Source organism: Festucalex cinctus, chromosome 1 (assembly GCF_051991245.1).
Source record: "Festucalex cinctus isolate MCC-2025b chromosome 1, RoL_Fcin_1.0, whole genome shotgun sequence".
Taxonomy (NCBI): domain Eukaryota; kingdom Metazoa; phylum Chordata; class Actinopteri; order Syngnathiformes; family Syngnathidae; genus Festucalex; species Festucalex cinctus.
In genome coordinates this window covers 56,403,182-56,419,019 of record NC_135411.1, presented here as the reverse complement: position 1 = coordinate 56,419,019, position 15,838 = coordinate 56,403,182, and the positions used below count along the sequence as shown (strand labels likewise).

The following is a 15,838-nucleotide window of genomic DNA, read 5'->3' as shown; positions in this document are numbered from 1 at the left end:
CAGGATAAACGTCTCAAAGTTAAAGTATAACTGTACAGTATGGAAAACCACAAAATAACAACGACAAAAAAAAAAACATTCACAGGAGGTGAAAGTAACACAGGGCTGGACCAGAGGGAACGATTGTTTCAAATCACGCAGGCTGGATGCATTTTTTGATGTCAAAAAATGTTACGTAGCACCATTTGTTCATTTAAAGATGTTAACAATATATATTGATCACCTGATGTAATAATAGGCCGATATGCATCGGCACAGCTTTAATTAGGGCCCGACTAATACGGTTTGTTAAGTTGACGTAGATTATGCTAACTGGCAGAATAAAAATTCTGATAACCGATTAGTTGGTCAATTAATTAAAAATAACATTAAGAATAAAATAAATTACTTTAATCCTTTAGTATATGTTTAACTTTACAACACAAAGAAAAATTGGTAAAAATCGACAGTTTTCATTTTGTTTTTTGAGGAGGGTGTTTGAATGCCATTATCTTTATACTATGTTGTGTTAATGTGTAGTTAAAAAAAAAAAATAAAAATCCAGAGAAAAAAACCAAACAAAAAAAAGCCAATATCAGCCAATCAAATCGGCCAGCCAGTTAATCGGTCGGGCCCTACTTTCATGTCGCCTCAGCTCCTTTCCTTTCATGCTTCTTATCAAATCGTACAAGACGAGTTCAATGCAAGAGTGGAGTTTCCCTTTAAAGCTGCACTGAGATGTCCCCAGCGACCTTCACTGGCCCTGTGAAATTGGCACAATCAGCCAGAAGATGTGCAAACCCACCAGAAGACCCCCCCCCCACCCATACACCTCCCCCCTCGCCTTCAGCAGTTGTCCCCAGCCTCCCTCAGAAGGTGATTCTTTCTGCTGAAGGAGCACCTCCCCGCCTATTCGTCCTGTGATCCAACCCAGAGAGGCACAAAAAAAAAAAAAAAAAAAATAGCACCGGCGAAGAGCAAATAACACGTTCATATTTTAACATATAAATAATCCAGAGAAACAAATGCCTGCGAGTGAGGCTGTAAAGTGACAAGAGTTGCATGACATGTCTCTTGGTATAAAGGAGCAGGACGGAGATGCTTGTTTTTAATCAGCATGCTCTTAATTCTTGCCCTGGAATGTCCTCGCAGTGCGGAAACAAATACAGTACGTGTGGAAACAACGATTTAGGAATTCGGACTTAAAGCAGAAGGAAACAGAGGAGCGACTACATAGTTCTGTAAAGCTCACATTTAACTACTAAATGCTAATCACGTTGAGCAAACTGCGCTTGAAGGGTAAACAGAAGAATTCATCACTCCAACAAACAGAAAATGAAGAATGGTGCGCGTGTAGAATTAATATGCTCGGATAGTTCCACAAACCTTTGCCATTGTCAGGATAGTAACCCGCTAGCATGCAAATGAATGTGTCAGTGCCAGTCTTTGACAACATTAGGTAGTTCATAAGTTCCTTCTTGCACAGGACCATTGGAAGAGGAAGGGAATTGAGAAAAAAAAAAAAGAGAGAAAAAACAACCTAACATATAAACACATCTTATTTCCCTTTGGTGCTTTGTTGCAACTGATGAATGTCTTCTTGTCGTTGTAAAGCCAAAGGAATTCCCAACGTGGGCTGTGAAGAAAGTCTTAAATAATATACAACATAATATAACAATAAATATTGCTCGGGGCAGTGGTAAAACTCCCGTTTCTTTGGTTTTGCAGTGTTCAGTGGTCTCGTTTTTTTTCTTGTTTTTTTTTTCTGGTGGTTGTTGTCTTTTCAGCCAGTGAAGCACACGCGTCCAACTTGGAAGCCAAACTTTTGGTTGCTGTTGCCAAAGTCTGTTGCGGACACATCCATAATGGGCAGCAGCTCGGCCAAGGGGGAGTCCACCTCCAGAATGGTGCTTTCCTGACCTTTGCGCATCTGAAAGACAAATGTTGATGCGTGACCTATAAAAATTGGGTTGGGATTTGGAAAAAAAATTGCATCAGTGTGTATTCTTCCATTTTGCTTTTGATTGTTATGCTTTAGTTTGAGTCCTGCCTTCCTGCAGTCTGATTATGCATCTCTCCAGTAAAAGAGGATTCAATACGTATCTCGATAGATGGGGTCAGATATAATTAATTTACGGCACATTTGATTCAGTTTGATTCAGCAGGATTACGATTAGATTTGATATGATACAGTTGTAGCTTTTGACATGTTTATTAACAAGTAACAACATGTACAAGCTCTCCAAAGCCCAAACTATTAAATCATAAATCATCAGTAATATAGCAATTTATAACGATTTATACTTGGCGTGTAGCTCTCAAAATTACTCTTTCATAAGAATCTTGAGTAGAGGTGAAATGATTAAGTGGTTATCCAATAACAACAACAACAAATCCATTATTCAAATGAATATTGACTTTATAACGTTTGTTATTTATTTCATTTCTAAATGTCACAATTCTCAGAACAGGGAATAAATATCAGATTTATGTAGTCTTCCAAAAAAGCAAATTGATCATCTTTTTTTTTTTTTTTTATACTTTGGAAAACAATGGTCAACATTTTTGTCCATTTTTTGACATGTTACAAAGCAAATCAGTAGGTGACTCATAGTCAAATCTCTTTGTGCATCTTTCAAATTGAAATTATTGTGCTATTTTTCAACTACAGGATGGATATTTTTTGTTGTTGTAAAATTAATCGACTAATCGACAAAATACTCGACCGCTGAATCGGTTATTAAAATAATCTTTGCAGCTCCAATCTTGCTTGTTACATTGGGTGTGATACAATTCAAGGGTAGTATATTTTAAAATGTAATTATTCAATTCAGTTTGGTTAAATCAAAACCGATTTTCTGATTCAAATTTGTTCTTGTTATTCCTTAATTCCTGGTAATGTAATCCTATGGTAACGTGTGTCAAAGATAGAATACCCGTGATTGTTTGTGATAGGGCCCATCTCACCCGTGAACCTAATCAGAACACACGAAACATATCATGTGACATGATGATTTCACGACCGACCTGGCATCCGTCGTACACGACGCGGATGAAGGAGCTTTTGGCCTGCGTCAGCTCCTCGTCATTGGCGGCGCGGAAGCGCAGGGCGTGGCGGTAGGAGCGCGACGCGCTGTCATACCAGCCCGCCGAGTTCTGGCACGTGTATGTGAAGCGCTGCTTGGCCGTGGCGCTCAGTAGTTTGAGGAAGGTCAGCTGGACCACGTGCACGGTGTTGCCGTCCATGTCGTCGTAGGAGAACTAGCGGGTACGACCATGTCATCGTTAGCTTTGATCACAGACGCAGCTATTGTGCCAAGATCTTCAATTTGTACCTTCTTGCCTCTTCTGTATTGACTGTACCAGCTTCCTGGTTTCTCTTTGCTCCACGCTGCTAATTTCACCTAAAGACCGGTACGGGGAGCAATTGTAGGCTTGGCAGGCAAACGCAGTTTGCAAGTGTTGAAAACGCACCGTTTCGATCTTCTTGTCAGGTTCCAGGCAGGTATCGCCCCCAGCTGTGAAGTTGCAGTAGACCTTCAGGGCATCTCGGTTACAGCCTTGGTTAGGATCAATCCAGTAGTCGCCTAGCAAGCACACGCAGGCAAGTTGTCATCCATAATGAAGAGAGAACGGAACACTGATAGGTCAGGACAAAAAGATGTCATGCTCATTTTCATCACTGGTCAGCAGTGCGGTTGCCGTTGCAAGTCTAATTATTTTCATTCAGATTCATTTCTGGTGCTTTTTGGTATTTGGGGCTCAGTGATTGAAAGCTTTAACGGACAACATTGTTGCCACAGTTACCTTGAAAAAGTAACTTAGTTACTTTACTGATTACTTGTTTTTAAAAGTAACTAGACTACAAGTTACTTTTTTAGTTACATTCAGCAGCTGCCGAAAACACCATTCCAACATAAATATAGCAACGCAGTAGGAAGGGGGTTCCAAATACTTTATTGGAAGTGCATTTTAACATGAAAATGTTAGTTTTTATGAAAAACAATATAGGCAGTCTTTTTGACGTCCTGTAACATAAATACTTTTTATGAAACAAAAACCCTAACCTTTAACCCTAACCCTTGGAAATAAATAAAATATACAAAGTAAGTAGGCTAGTTGCGAAAAGTAACATTTTTTTAGACTTCACATACTTTTTAGAATACAAAATAAAGACAGCCTTTTTAAAAGACCATGTAATGGCAAAATTTAACATAGTGCAAACGTCATATATATAACTATTAAATTCTTTTAAACATTTTTTCTGATTTTTCACAGCCTTAGAGCAGCAGGGAGAGGTTTTACATAACAAAACAACGTATAACACTAGATTCAAGCTCTAATGTTAACAACACTGACATTCAAAATAAAGGTAATCTATCATGTTTTGAGTGAAAAAGTGCAGTGGGGTGAGCAAACCAGTAGTTGTACCTCCTGCATTAGTCGCTGCCGCTGCTTCCACCTGCTTCTCAGGTTGGACTTTCTCGACGATTTTTACTGTACTGTGCTGCGACTCCAGATGTATTTTATAGCTTGATTGGACAGCACATAAAGTACAACGACTGACAGAAACTCAAAATAATGACTATATTTCCAGGTTGAAAATGCAAATCCCCGTCCTTCCGCCATTGTTTGTGCCGTTAATCCAGTGTGTACGCTTGAGTCATAGATGCTGAAAACATGACTTGGCACATATCTGACGTCACGCCCCCCGGCGAGAGGGCGTAGATGACGTCATCCCATAATGCTTCATGGTTGAAGATGGGAATAGATTATATTTACTGCTTTTATGGTCCATAATGTACAATTGTTTGCTGTGTGCCTGTTGGTTAGTAAAACCAGTAAAAGTATCATCACTTTTTTTTTTTTTAATGTGCAAACCATTCACTTCCAGACGATGGCGGAATTCGGTGTGGTGATCAATGACTTCATCGTAAACATAGCGGGGCAGTTTGCGACTGCCTCAACAGAGAGATAGTTTGAGTTGTTAATATAAACGTAGAGTAACGCACTGAATCTCTGAATAGGAACTTCAATCCGACTACTTTGTAAAATAAACTAAAGTAACTAACTAAGACATTTTTGAGTAATGCGTTAAGTTACCGGCAACACTGGCGGACAAACAAAGACACACAGCAAGTGCAACGAGGCATTGCCTCACCATCTTTGAAATCGGGCTGAACCATCATGAGCTCCTTGCAGGTGCGCGCCGGGCTCTCAAATGTGCCCAGGGGCCTCCTCATCAGCTCCACCTCGGTTTTCATGGACGAAAGCGTGGCAAACACTTCTTCCATCCCGTCCTCTTCCCCAAACGGCTGATCTGCTTGCAGGTAGTCTTCCATATTGAAAACCGCCTCCTCCTCCCCAGACGAGTTTCGTCTTTTCTTCTTCCTGCCCTCCCGGATCGGCAGCGGTTGGACAACCGTTGCAGCGGGTCCCTGTAGGGTTTCATGTAAAAAAATAACTAAATAAACAACAAACGGCTCCAAGAGGCAACTAAGCTGATGATCACATGTACTGACTGGAGGTCCTGGGAGGCCAATAGGGCCCGGATCACCTGAAGGACCAACGGCACCCTGGAGAACACAAGAGGAGAACATCACGCGTCAATCATTTGCCAGCTGCAGGCTGCCTTAAAAAGCAGCGGGCATCATCCAGGCACATATGGCTGCTACTTAACAAGATTATGCAGCTGTGTGCTTCTGCAGTCAGCGGTCAGAGCTTACAGTATAGCAGGTTTCAAAAGACATCCCACACAAATCCGATTACAAGAAGCCCAATGGACAAACACCGTGGAGACTTATGATTATGTGTGATACATGAAGCCCTTGACACACACTGTGTTTCGTGTCTGCAGCACTTTTCTAACACCTGGAGGTGTTTCACCATAAACAATCATCTCAAAATTGAATGCCTTCATTTGGACTCACCATGTTACCCTTGGATCCTTTTTCTCCACCGGCACCCTAACAACAGAAGAAGTAACGGGAACATTTTAGAACAAGATATTAAAAATGTATTGAACTGAATAATAATTCAAATTCCCAAATTCAGTTATAAATGTAACTTACTGACAGACCAGATGGTCCTGGTGGTCCAGTGGGACCAGTTGGGCCAGTCACACCCTAAATGTTTACAAGAATGTACAACTTAATTGTCACATGTGATTAGAGTACAGTATACTGATCCTTTCAGATCTTTGCAGAGGATAAAGAGTGTATGCTCATGAGTGCTGTTTTATTGAATATTTTAATGTGTTGGTGGTGGGGTATTTGTGTTTCTTAAAGGGTTATATGCCTTTCCAACATCATCCTTCACCTCTCTCCTTCCTCCTGTGTCCATGGACTGAAAGTTGTCTCCACGGCAATGAGACGTTGTGCTTATTAGCTGGGACATTGATGAACACACACATCCACAAAAACATACGCATACACAACCTTACTTCCCTACATTTTCTTGGGCAGGTTGTGTCTGTTATTCAATTCCAATGCTCTGTAATTTTGTGCATGTGCAATGATGTCAAAAAACTCCTTAGATGGCTCAGTCGAATCTCAAAAGCAGCACTGTACAATATATCCAATGTTACAAGCATTCCATTCATACCTCATCTCCTTTCGGCCCGTGCGGTCCGTCAACACCAGGCAGGCCTCTGTCACCCTTCTCACCAGGTTCTCCCGGAGGGCCCACTAGGCCAAGCAACCCACCATGACCCTGCAGGCAGATGCATGGTCAAACTTTTGCCCATGATGCTGACTTGATTAGCATGCTTACTTTTTCTCCATCTATTCCAGGGTCGCCCTTCAATCCTTGAAGTCCTGGTGGTCCCTGTTAATAATATCAGACATGTTAGTTAGCCACTTCAATTATGCAGATTCAAATTGGGGAAACTGATTTAATTGTGCATGACACATTTTTTCAAAAAGCATTCCAAATCGCCCCTCAATTCATTAACTCCATTACAAGCTCAATTTATTAAGGAGCTCACCATTGGCCCAGGTGGTCCAGTTTGTCCTTGTGGACCGGTTAACCCTTGCTCACCCTGGAGATCAAAGAAATAAATACAAGGTTACACAATGGAGTTCAATGGAGATGGAACCAGACTATCAACTTGTTTTCTCCGAGATCCAAATGTTGTGTACTGACCGCAGGGCCTGGAATGCCATGAAGCCCGTCTGGACCAGGCCTCCCGGGGTGGCCTTGCGGTCCCACAGGGCCCGTCTTACCCACTGGACCCTGAGTACCTGTTGTTCCCTATGGAGCAAAAAAGACAAGGAATAGACAAGAATATGAACACAACAAATCGTAAATTTTAAATTGATGACCGCTGAGCTCAAAGTCATCATGCCCACCTTGGTGCCTTTCAGTCCTTGCTTGCCTTCAAGTCCTATAGCACCCACGTAACCCTAAGGGAGCAAATTCAACAATATGTCGATGGAAAAAAAACTCATTGTTTAGCATGTACGCACGTACAAAATACACAAACACCAACACATAAACCAAAATTAAGCTCACCGTTCGTCCGGGTGGTCCTGGGGAACCTGGTTCTCCAGAGGCTCCTGGGGGGCCCTGCAGGTGATAATGATCATTTGATTACAAAAAGTTGGTTCAAGAAAACACGGATCCAAGATAACGCCTCCTCCAGAAAACTCACCGCTTTGCCTGTTTCACCATCATCACCTTTAGGTCCAGGTCCACCATCTTGTCCCTGAATGATAAACATGTGATATGATAAACTGAATGATAAACAATGATAAATTTGTGCTGCAGCGTCCACCACTAACATGCGGCAACATGGTAAGCTAACTTAGTGTTTGTGTTTTTGTTACATTGAAGTGCTGGTTGGTGGTAAATCTTTTTGACCAATTACAGATCATTGTGGTTTACATTGATTCTCCACTCTTGAACTGTTAAATGACCAGGTACTATAATAGAAAGACCTTATTGTACCTATTGTCAATGAAATTGTGAGAGGAGCCGTGTAGTTGCTTACAGTGGGACCAATTTCTCCACCGGGTCCTGCATCTCCTGGGAATCCAACAGGGCCCTTGGGAGACAGACCAGTCAGTAATACAAGACTGGACATGATTGCTTTACTTTATATCAAAGACAATGTGGTAAATCAGACAAACGAACAATATTGCCCTTAGTTCCGTCCTCTCCTGGTGCTCCTCTAATTCCAGGAGGTCCTGCTGTACCAGGTGGTCCAGAGTCACCCTTCTCCCCTATGTCTCCTTTAACACCCTGAAACATCAGCCAAACGTGTCAGATAAGCTGCTCAGAGAGAAGTAAAAACGGAGTCGTGGTTGAGAAAGAGGGCCAGTATTGACTCACGGCAGCACCAGACTCGCCAACTGGTCCTGGGTCCCCGGCCTCACCATCCTCACCCTACAAGAGAGACCGTGTTGGGAACACGAACGCATAAGGGTTTGTGTTGTTGCTTACGTGCCATACTGACCTTCTCTCCAGGAGGTCCTGGTTGACCAACTCCGCCTGGCATCCCCGCTGAGCCCTGAAGACCGAACATCACACAAATAAGAGTCGAGGACGGCTTTAAAATATTTATTTGTTGTCACAAAAGTGCTTGTTTGCTAGCAGTCCATTTAACTGGGGGAAAACAAATCAAACATCAAATGTCAGGTTTGCTTCATGGATTTTTTGTGAGGCAGGTGCTATTTGTCCTCTCAGTCGAGGACGACACTTTATGCGTATTTGCGTTCTTGCTGCATTTACTGTCTTTCGAAAAACTGGGCAAAAAAATCTCACAACACAGTGGCATCGAAGCGCTGCTTTTCCTCGTGTCACGCCGCCCACGCGATATTCCACTTGAACACGTATCAGTCCATTTATGTATCATGGCTTACCGCACTTGAATGTTGAATAATTGAGCAGAGTGAGACATTGTATGCAGATGGACAGCCATTAGCTGGGTAAATATAACCGCCTCTCAGGGTTGACAGTCAAATAGCTGTAAATGATTAATGAAGCTGCAAATATAACTCTGTCTGTGAAAATCTTTATACTGCGTTAATAATTCAATTCTCAAAGGTAGATAGACGGGAGAGTGTGGTTGAAACGACGATACCACATACTGGAAAGACAATCATAAGCTGTCTGTGGTGCACTTCACTAGATAACACTGAATGTCTGACCATTATGTACACCCAAAATTCTAGAAAGAACGAAGAAGACTTTCAATGAATCTTAATTTAGCTATTGTATAGGTTCTTCATTCTGTGCTAAGTCTAATAATTTCAATAATGGAAACCATCATGTTTTCTTTATGAGTCACTCATGCAACACTTTTTTGAGTGTGTATCTCTGGCTTAGCTCTGAATATTCTTTCTCAGGTGGGTTGGGTGAACACTCTTGGGAGCTGGTGGGTATTATGAGTGACAAACATCCTGAAGAATGATGCATGTGATTATCAATTCAAGGCTATATGTATAAACCTGATTTGAGTTTTGTTTATGTTTTGCACTTTGCACTTTTTTTTAACCTAGAATGGGGAAAACTACACTGCTGTATGGGTTCAAAACATGTTGCTGTGGTGGTCACAAAACATCTATCAGCAAAGGTGGGTGCGTCAATGACAACTGAGCGTCCATCATACAAGTCAACAGTCGGGACAACTTTCCGTCAATATTTCAAACCGCATTGTCAATCGGTCATTTGTCATTCCGCAGTGAAATACGCATCTGTCAATGTTTCATTTCGTCATTAAAATAGGCATTCTGTCATTGATGAATTGACGATTACATTGTCGGACGAAAACCCACTTCTGGCAATGCTAAGTTCAAAGTTTCCTGTCATTCGTTAAGTCAAAAAAATAAACAAACAAACAAAAAACACGGATGTCCGTCATTGACGGATTGATGTCAATATTGACGGCATTCCGAACACTGTCTATGAGTTACCAACCCAGTCGAAACTCATAATGGTAGTAATGGTTAGTATGGCAATAACAGAACATGCCTTCTTGTGCTGCGTGACAACATATTCTGCACAAACTAATTCCTTGCACACCATTTCTAATGCAGTATCACTATGAATGGATGACCCTCTGTATAGTGACCTGTATTGATGTTTTTAGTGGCTGCAATAAGAGAGAAGTGGTCCAAATCTACAATTATGATCCAAAAGAAAACAATAACAAAAGAACAAGGATCCATCTACCTCTGCACCAATTAGCCCCAGGGGCCCTCGGGGTCCGTGCTGTCCTGGGGGTCCCTGTGAAGAGAGATCAAATGTTTTCATCAGCATCCTCGCGCAGACAATGATGCATGTATTGCGTCAATCAAACATCATGTGACCTCACTAGATGAGCCAAAAAAAAAAAAAGTCTCCTTGATATCATAACATCAGCGTCACGATAAAGACATCCAGACAGGTCATTACCCTCCGTGCATAGTCTTTTTCTCATTTGCCCCGCCACCACTATCTCTCTCTTTCTTCTTAGTAATAATAAAGCTGTTATGAACAGGACCATATTCTCTCAGCCAGCAGTCAGCCCGAACGTGATTGGACTACTCATTGCTGCTCGACAGAGGTGCCAAGTGATTAATCCCAACTGTCTTTCAGTTGAGTAAACATAAGCAAAAGTGTGATGTCCAGACAGAAAGGAACACTATCTCGCTTGAGACTGGAGGAAAAAACACACACACACACACACACACACATTCATCCAGTGGGGACATACTGGTGACAAGTCTTGATCTGTAACAGTCAGACATACACGAAGGTCTCCCAAGTGTCCTTGGCAGCCCCCTGCTCTCTGACTCGGTCTTTCTGTTTTGGCTCCATCTCGCCACATAATCTGGCCGAGGAAGCAGAGGGGCTGGCGAGAATCTTGCCGAGCGTGTATTCATGGTTGACGGCGCACCGAGATGACTGTCACAAAGGAGGATGCTCATTAGTCAGCCCAGGCTGAGGCTAATCTGATTAGCAGCTGTCACGGCGTCTTCCTTCCTTCTCGCAGTCAGCGGCCCGCCTCTTCCTTCCACTCCATTGCTTTGCTGCTTCCTCTCCGTCACCCTTATCTCATCTTTTTCACTTTCACCAAAGGGAACCCTCCTTTCAATCAGAGACAAGATTTCTCTTTCTGTATTTTACTCTCTTTCGTCATATTTGTGACTACATGTGGGGGGCTTGGTGTCCAAAGAGGTCCTGTTACTTTCACATTTTTATTAGATTGTTGTCATGTCAACACACCCTTAATGTTCGCCCAACTAAACAAGTGTGTCGTGCTCTGCTGTGTAGTGTTGTGCTGGCTTCCATGCTCATGTAGTGCTGTTCTGCATATTACAACATGAAATAGTTGTTTGAACTGTGGGGATATTGCAGTAGGCAGAAATGAGCTTGTTTTCTCCAGGAGAGTACCTTTTGTATTAGTTTGCCTGTGCATTGTCCCAATAGATCAGTGAAGCAAAAGCAGATATGCTCTCCTGCCTGCCATCTTGCATCAAGTCTGAACAATACTGAGATTAATCTACCCAGAGTAATGCATGCTGCAAGAGCACAACCTGTCATTTGTCATTCAAGAATAGCAGAAATCCATTCATTGTCATCATCATTCTTCGTCTAATATCAGAATCATTTTGTGTATTATTTCAAATCGCGAGACAGAAAAAAAATTGTTTTGTAAATGATAAACTGATTGTAAGTAGACAGTCACCTTCAGCAAATATCTGATACGCTCAGATACAGATACAAAAGCAACACTCTGGACAATCAAATTCAAACTTTCATGTTGAGCTGACGTCAGATCATCACAGATGCAGATTAGTGTACATGGTAATCTGCTCCAAACATAACTCACTATATAGCAATGTATATAGCAACACAGCCTCATCCAGAGAAATAAAAGGAGGGTGAGCTACGGAACAAGCCCTTAAGAGAGATAGCACCTTACAGCTAATATTTCATACGCTGAGATGAGGTCTATAAGCGAAAAGGTTAGTGGATTTTGTTGACGTCTAACACGTCTGTAATAAAGAAGCACAGCAAAAACTAAACAAAGCTGACTGAGACTGACTGGTCAGAATTCAGATGATTAATCACATCTTGAAGCAAGCCATGTTTTTTCTGATATTAATGAGAGATTTGTAGTTCAGAATAGTCACTGATTCTCCATTCCTAGCAAAACAAATATTTTAGAGTGTTTAAACCATTCATTTGACTTACAATAGAGCCCACATGCCCACTTTCTCCTTTCTCCCCTGGTAGTCCTGGCATTCCCTGTGCAAAAAGACATGGATTGTGATATTAATTCATGACTGCACCTTCAATACATTCAATCAGTTGCCCTTCTTACCTGTAGGCCCACAGGACCAGTTGCTCCCTTAAAGCCTCTCAATCCTTCATCTCCTTTGGCTCCATTCATTCCCTGCTGCCCACGAGGCCCTGGCTCGCCATCTGCCCCCTGAAACACGCAAAGCCGGATCAACGCTACAAAACAAACCAAAGGATCCACTGCGGATGCTCATTCAGGCGCTGTATTGTGAGTTATGGTGCCTACAGTCATTCCTGGCTGGCCCGCAGGTCCTTGAATTCCAATAGGTCCTGGGGGTCCCTAAAAAAAGCAGAATGACTGTTAAATACTTTTGCTGAAGACATGATTAAAAGCCATCTGCTCATGATAGCGGCGGGGTGTATTGTACAGACAAACTGTTATCATAATGAATTATCCCAAACCAATTATGAGCCAGGATGTCCTCTGCCTCCTGCTGATGCAAACCACTTGCATAATACTGAGATTATTGAAATGGGATTCACACTCACTGCTTCTCCTTTGTCTCCCTTGCTTCCCTTCTGGCCCGGCCCGCCTACTTCGCCCTACGGAGACAGATCCATTCATGTTGTCAACACACACATTCTTCATTGTCACAAATATGGCTACCAGAGTCTTATCTGTAGAGCTTTACAATTTGCAGATTTTTGTCATAGGGCTAATCTTGGACTCATAGTAACCTGTTGGTACCTCTTCCAAGGCCAAAATGGGACAGGTATGTTACAAAGCAGAAACTTTGAGGATACCAGCTATGTGATTCAAATTCAAATGATAATGTCGTGTCTGTTATAGCACACTCTTAAAACAGTTGGGTTAAAAGTAACCCAATTGCGGATCAAAAAAGGCCCTAATCCACTTTATGGGTCAATTTGCCCCAACTCTCTGTGTTGTTTTATACAAAATGACCTAATTTTTTTACCCAAGTAAAGTATTAGAACAATATTTATGAGTTGTTTTACACCAAAAGACCAATTTCTTGACTCAAACTTGGGTCCATTTTTGACCCATAGTTGGGTTATTTTGACCCAACTGTTTTTAAAGTGCAGCGTTGAATACCTTGTCTCCGTCCTCTCCTGGAGGCCCAGCTGGTCCCACGGGTCCTGGAAGTCCAACAGGTCCTTGTTCCCCATCATTCCCAGCCGGCCCGGTGGGTCCCTTCTCCCCCTTAGAACAAAGAGAGCGCACATAAATCAGGGTTATCCTCTCACATTGGATCAGAATGGTCATGAAAACTCAATTGAGGAATATTTGAAGTCTTACTGGTTCGCCCTTCTCTCCCATCGGCCCCACGGGGCCCACACTGCCGGGCCGTCCTGGCTGCCCGATAGCACCCGCTGACCCAGCTGGTCCCCTCTCTCCGTTGGCACCCTGGAGGTCACGAGAGAGAGAGAGAGAGAGACAGAGATGATGTCATTCAGAGTGGATGCTCCTTTTCTTCTTCCTTTCTTTCTACAACGGAGAAGCTGCCTAGACAAAGGAGATGAAGAGAAATAGCTCAAAATCCGACTTACGATGAGTCCCGGAATACCAGGTACACCCTCTCCTCCTTTTAAGCCCGCAGGACCCTGGCGGGAGACGCAAACAGCTTTGCAATCAAGCCCTTTGATTTTCAGCATTGTGACGTCAAGTAATCTTAGCAATTGTGATTTAAATGCTGCAAATGTCTGCATAATTTTGGCAATACCGTTGCACCGGGGATCCCTCTACTTCCCCTAAATCCCTGGATCCCTACAGGGCCACTCTTTCCTGGTGCTCCTGGTGGGCCCAGGTCTCCCTGGAAAGCACATACATACACATAATTACTCGAACGAGTGGACAGCAGACACCAGCGACTTCGGCAGTCTTCACATCAACTCGAGAGTTGTTCAAAGAAATAATACTAATCTTCTCTGTGAGCTTTCTTACTCTTATTCATTGGCAAATTCAAAGTTAGATTGCTAATGGTAGATATGATAATGTTTCAATGTATTGACAATGTCCCTGAACTTTAAATGAAAGCGCGGGCCTGCAAATTTCAATACGATGAAAACTACTCACTTTGGCTCCTTCCTTTCCAGCTGATCCAGGTAACCCTTGCTCACCGGGTGGTCCCGGTGAACCCGGATGGCCCCTGTCACCATTTGGCCCCGTTTCACCAGTCTTGCCCTAAAGGAGACATTACGACAATTTTATTACTGATTCGATAGGCTGACAGATATAGCAGCATTAACGGTTAAAATCCTCCTCTTACCTGTGGTCCGACAACACCTGGGGGGCCAAGGGGCCCATTTTTGCCTTGGAATCCCTTATAAGAAACATTTAGTGTCAGGACTTTTGCTTCACCTGTTGTTTATTAGTGACTATATATGACTCTCAGCTCTTGGGCAATTTATTGTTAGGGTCTGAGGGCAACAATATAAAGCAATAATAAAATGTAGGTGTAATAGAATAGTAGATAACTTACTGGCTCCCCTCTCTGGCCAGGATGACCCAGAACTCCATCTTTTCCAGGTGGACCCTAAACAAATAGTATCTTCTGTTGTCATTAAAAAAAAAAAAAAACTGCAACACAATTTATTCTAAAAAATTAAGTATAAAAGAACAATAGCATAAAATCACTCCAAAGTCCACTCACATTTGGTCCTTTTTGTCCTGTTTCACCGTGCATTCCCTGTGGGCCTTGGGGACCCTAAAAAAAGTGTAAATAAAAAATGTTTCCAGCCAATGATTGTGTTTTCTGGAGCCTGTGCAATTCCAATTTATCACATGGGTATCCATCGTGCCAAGCCACTGCATGAGTCAAGATGTTACCCGTTCTCCAGGGGATCCTTGAGAGCCATCTTGTCCGGACGAACCCTAACAAAAAAACATACAAAACAAAACAAAACAAAACATGAAGTTCCTCTAACTTTCTCTTTTTTGCTCACTTAAGGTTTATGTTTACAGTATGCAAACGTTACGCTGTAATTTGTGAAGATTAGGGTATGTGTGTCTTTGTTTTGTTTTACTTGAGCCCCATCACCTTTTCTCCAGGCTTCCCAGTGGGTCCTCTTGCTCCTCTTCCTCCTCGCGCTCCCTTTCGGCAAAAACAAAAGGCGAATAAGCATGTGAATAATTTATCTCTCAGTGGCAAAACGCAGAATAGATATCATAGTGCATAAAGACTTAGCAAACACAGCGCTGTACTCACATTAGAACCTCTCTGGCCTCCAGATCCAGGCTGGCCAGCTGGACCCTGGATTGAAAAGTTCATCGATTACTGGGCCAACATATTCATATTTAAAACTGTGGCCGTGGGATGTGGATTTAAATGAATGGAAGTCTCCTCACCCTGCGTCCTTTCTCTCCTGGGGATCCTGCCGCACCGAGGAAGCCAATAGATCCCTGGGGAGACGCAGTGAGGTTAATCATCCTTGCGCAAAGACTCCAGGGTCTCATCAGTGTATAATTAACTACTGTATCAAATTACAGCTAATCTAATCTGAAACAACACCACGTTAAATTTCCTCATTCATCAGCATGTGATGAATGGGTGGTTCTGAAAACCTATTAATAGATTGGCCAATTTTAATAAGCCATCTATCATCATTCGTG

The 15,838-nt window shown here is 42.5% G+C and overlaps 1 protein-coding gene across 1 annotated transcript in view; it reads right to left on the bottom strand.

Moving 5' to 3' along the window:
* Positions 1 to 873: 873 nt before the first annotated feature.
* Positions 874 to 15,838, bottom strand: part of col5a3a (collagen, type V, alpha 3a) — a 52,743-nt gene continuing 37,778 nt past the window's right edge. Inside the window, exons 32-67 of the mRNA XM_077496132.1 lie at positions 15,575 to 15,628; positions 15,435 to 15,479; positions 15,267 to 15,320; positions 15,056 to 15,100; positions 14,880 to 14,933; positions 14,709 to 14,762; positions 14,496 to 14,549; positions 14,303 to 14,410; positions 13,950 to 14,039; positions 13,777 to 13,830; positions 13,526 to 13,633; positions 13,322 to 13,429; positions 12,757 to 12,810; positions 12,494 to 12,547; positions 12,290 to 12,397; positions 12,160 to 12,213; positions 10,153 to 10,206; positions 8,435 to 8,488; positions 8,311 to 8,364; positions 8,113 to 8,220; positions 7,970 to 8,023; positions 7,631 to 7,684; positions 7,492 to 7,545; positions 7,329 to 7,382; positions 7,123 to 7,230; positions 6,965 to 7,018; positions 6,751 to 6,804; positions 6,583 to 6,690; positions 6,051 to 6,104; positions 5,910 to 5,945; positions 5,502 to 5,555; positions 5,141 to 5,417; positions 3,454 to 3,566; positions 3,315 to 3,383; positions 3,007 to 3,240; positions 874 to 1,909 (exon numbers count right to left, since the gene is read on the bottom strand). Of these exons, the coding sequence (XP_077352258.1) occupies positions 1,763 to 1,909; positions 3,007 to 3,240; positions 3,315 to 3,383; positions 3,454 to 3,566; positions 5,141 to 5,417; positions 5,502 to 5,555; positions 5,910 to 5,945; positions 6,051 to 6,104; positions 6,583 to 6,690; positions 6,751 to 6,804; positions 6,965 to 7,018; positions 7,123 to 7,230; positions 7,329 to 7,382; positions 7,492 to 7,545; positions 7,631 to 7,684; positions 7,970 to 8,023; positions 8,113 to 8,220; positions 8,311 to 8,364; positions 8,435 to 8,488; positions 10,153 to 10,206; positions 12,160 to 12,213; positions 12,290 to 12,397; positions 12,494 to 12,547; positions 12,757 to 12,810; positions 13,322 to 13,429; positions 13,526 to 13,633; positions 13,777 to 13,830; positions 13,950 to 14,039; positions 14,303 to 14,410; positions 14,496 to 14,549; positions 14,709 to 14,762; positions 14,880 to 14,933; positions 15,056 to 15,100; positions 15,267 to 15,320; positions 15,435 to 15,479; positions 15,575 to 15,628 (2,892 nt within the window). The 3' untranslated portion in view covers positions 874 to 1,762. The remainder of the gene's footprint in view (positions 1,910 to 3,006; positions 3,241 to 3,314; positions 3,384 to 3,453; positions 3,567 to 5,140; positions 5,418 to 5,501; positions 5,556 to 5,909; positions 5,946 to 6,050; positions 6,105 to 6,582; positions 6,691 to 6,750; positions 6,805 to 6,964; positions 7,019 to 7,122; positions 7,231 to 7,328; positions 7,383 to 7,491; positions 7,546 to 7,630; positions 7,685 to 7,969; positions 8,024 to 8,112; positions 8,221 to 8,310; positions 8,365 to 8,434; positions 8,489 to 10,152; positions 10,207 to 12,159; positions 12,214 to 12,289; positions 12,398 to 12,493; positions 12,548 to 12,756; positions 12,811 to 13,321; positions 13,430 to 13,525; positions 13,634 to 13,776; positions 13,831 to 13,949; positions 14,040 to 14,302; positions 14,411 to 14,495; positions 14,550 to 14,708; positions 14,763 to 14,879; positions 14,934 to 15,055; positions 15,101 to 15,266; positions 15,321 to 15,434; positions 15,480 to 15,574; positions 15,629 to 15,838) is intronic.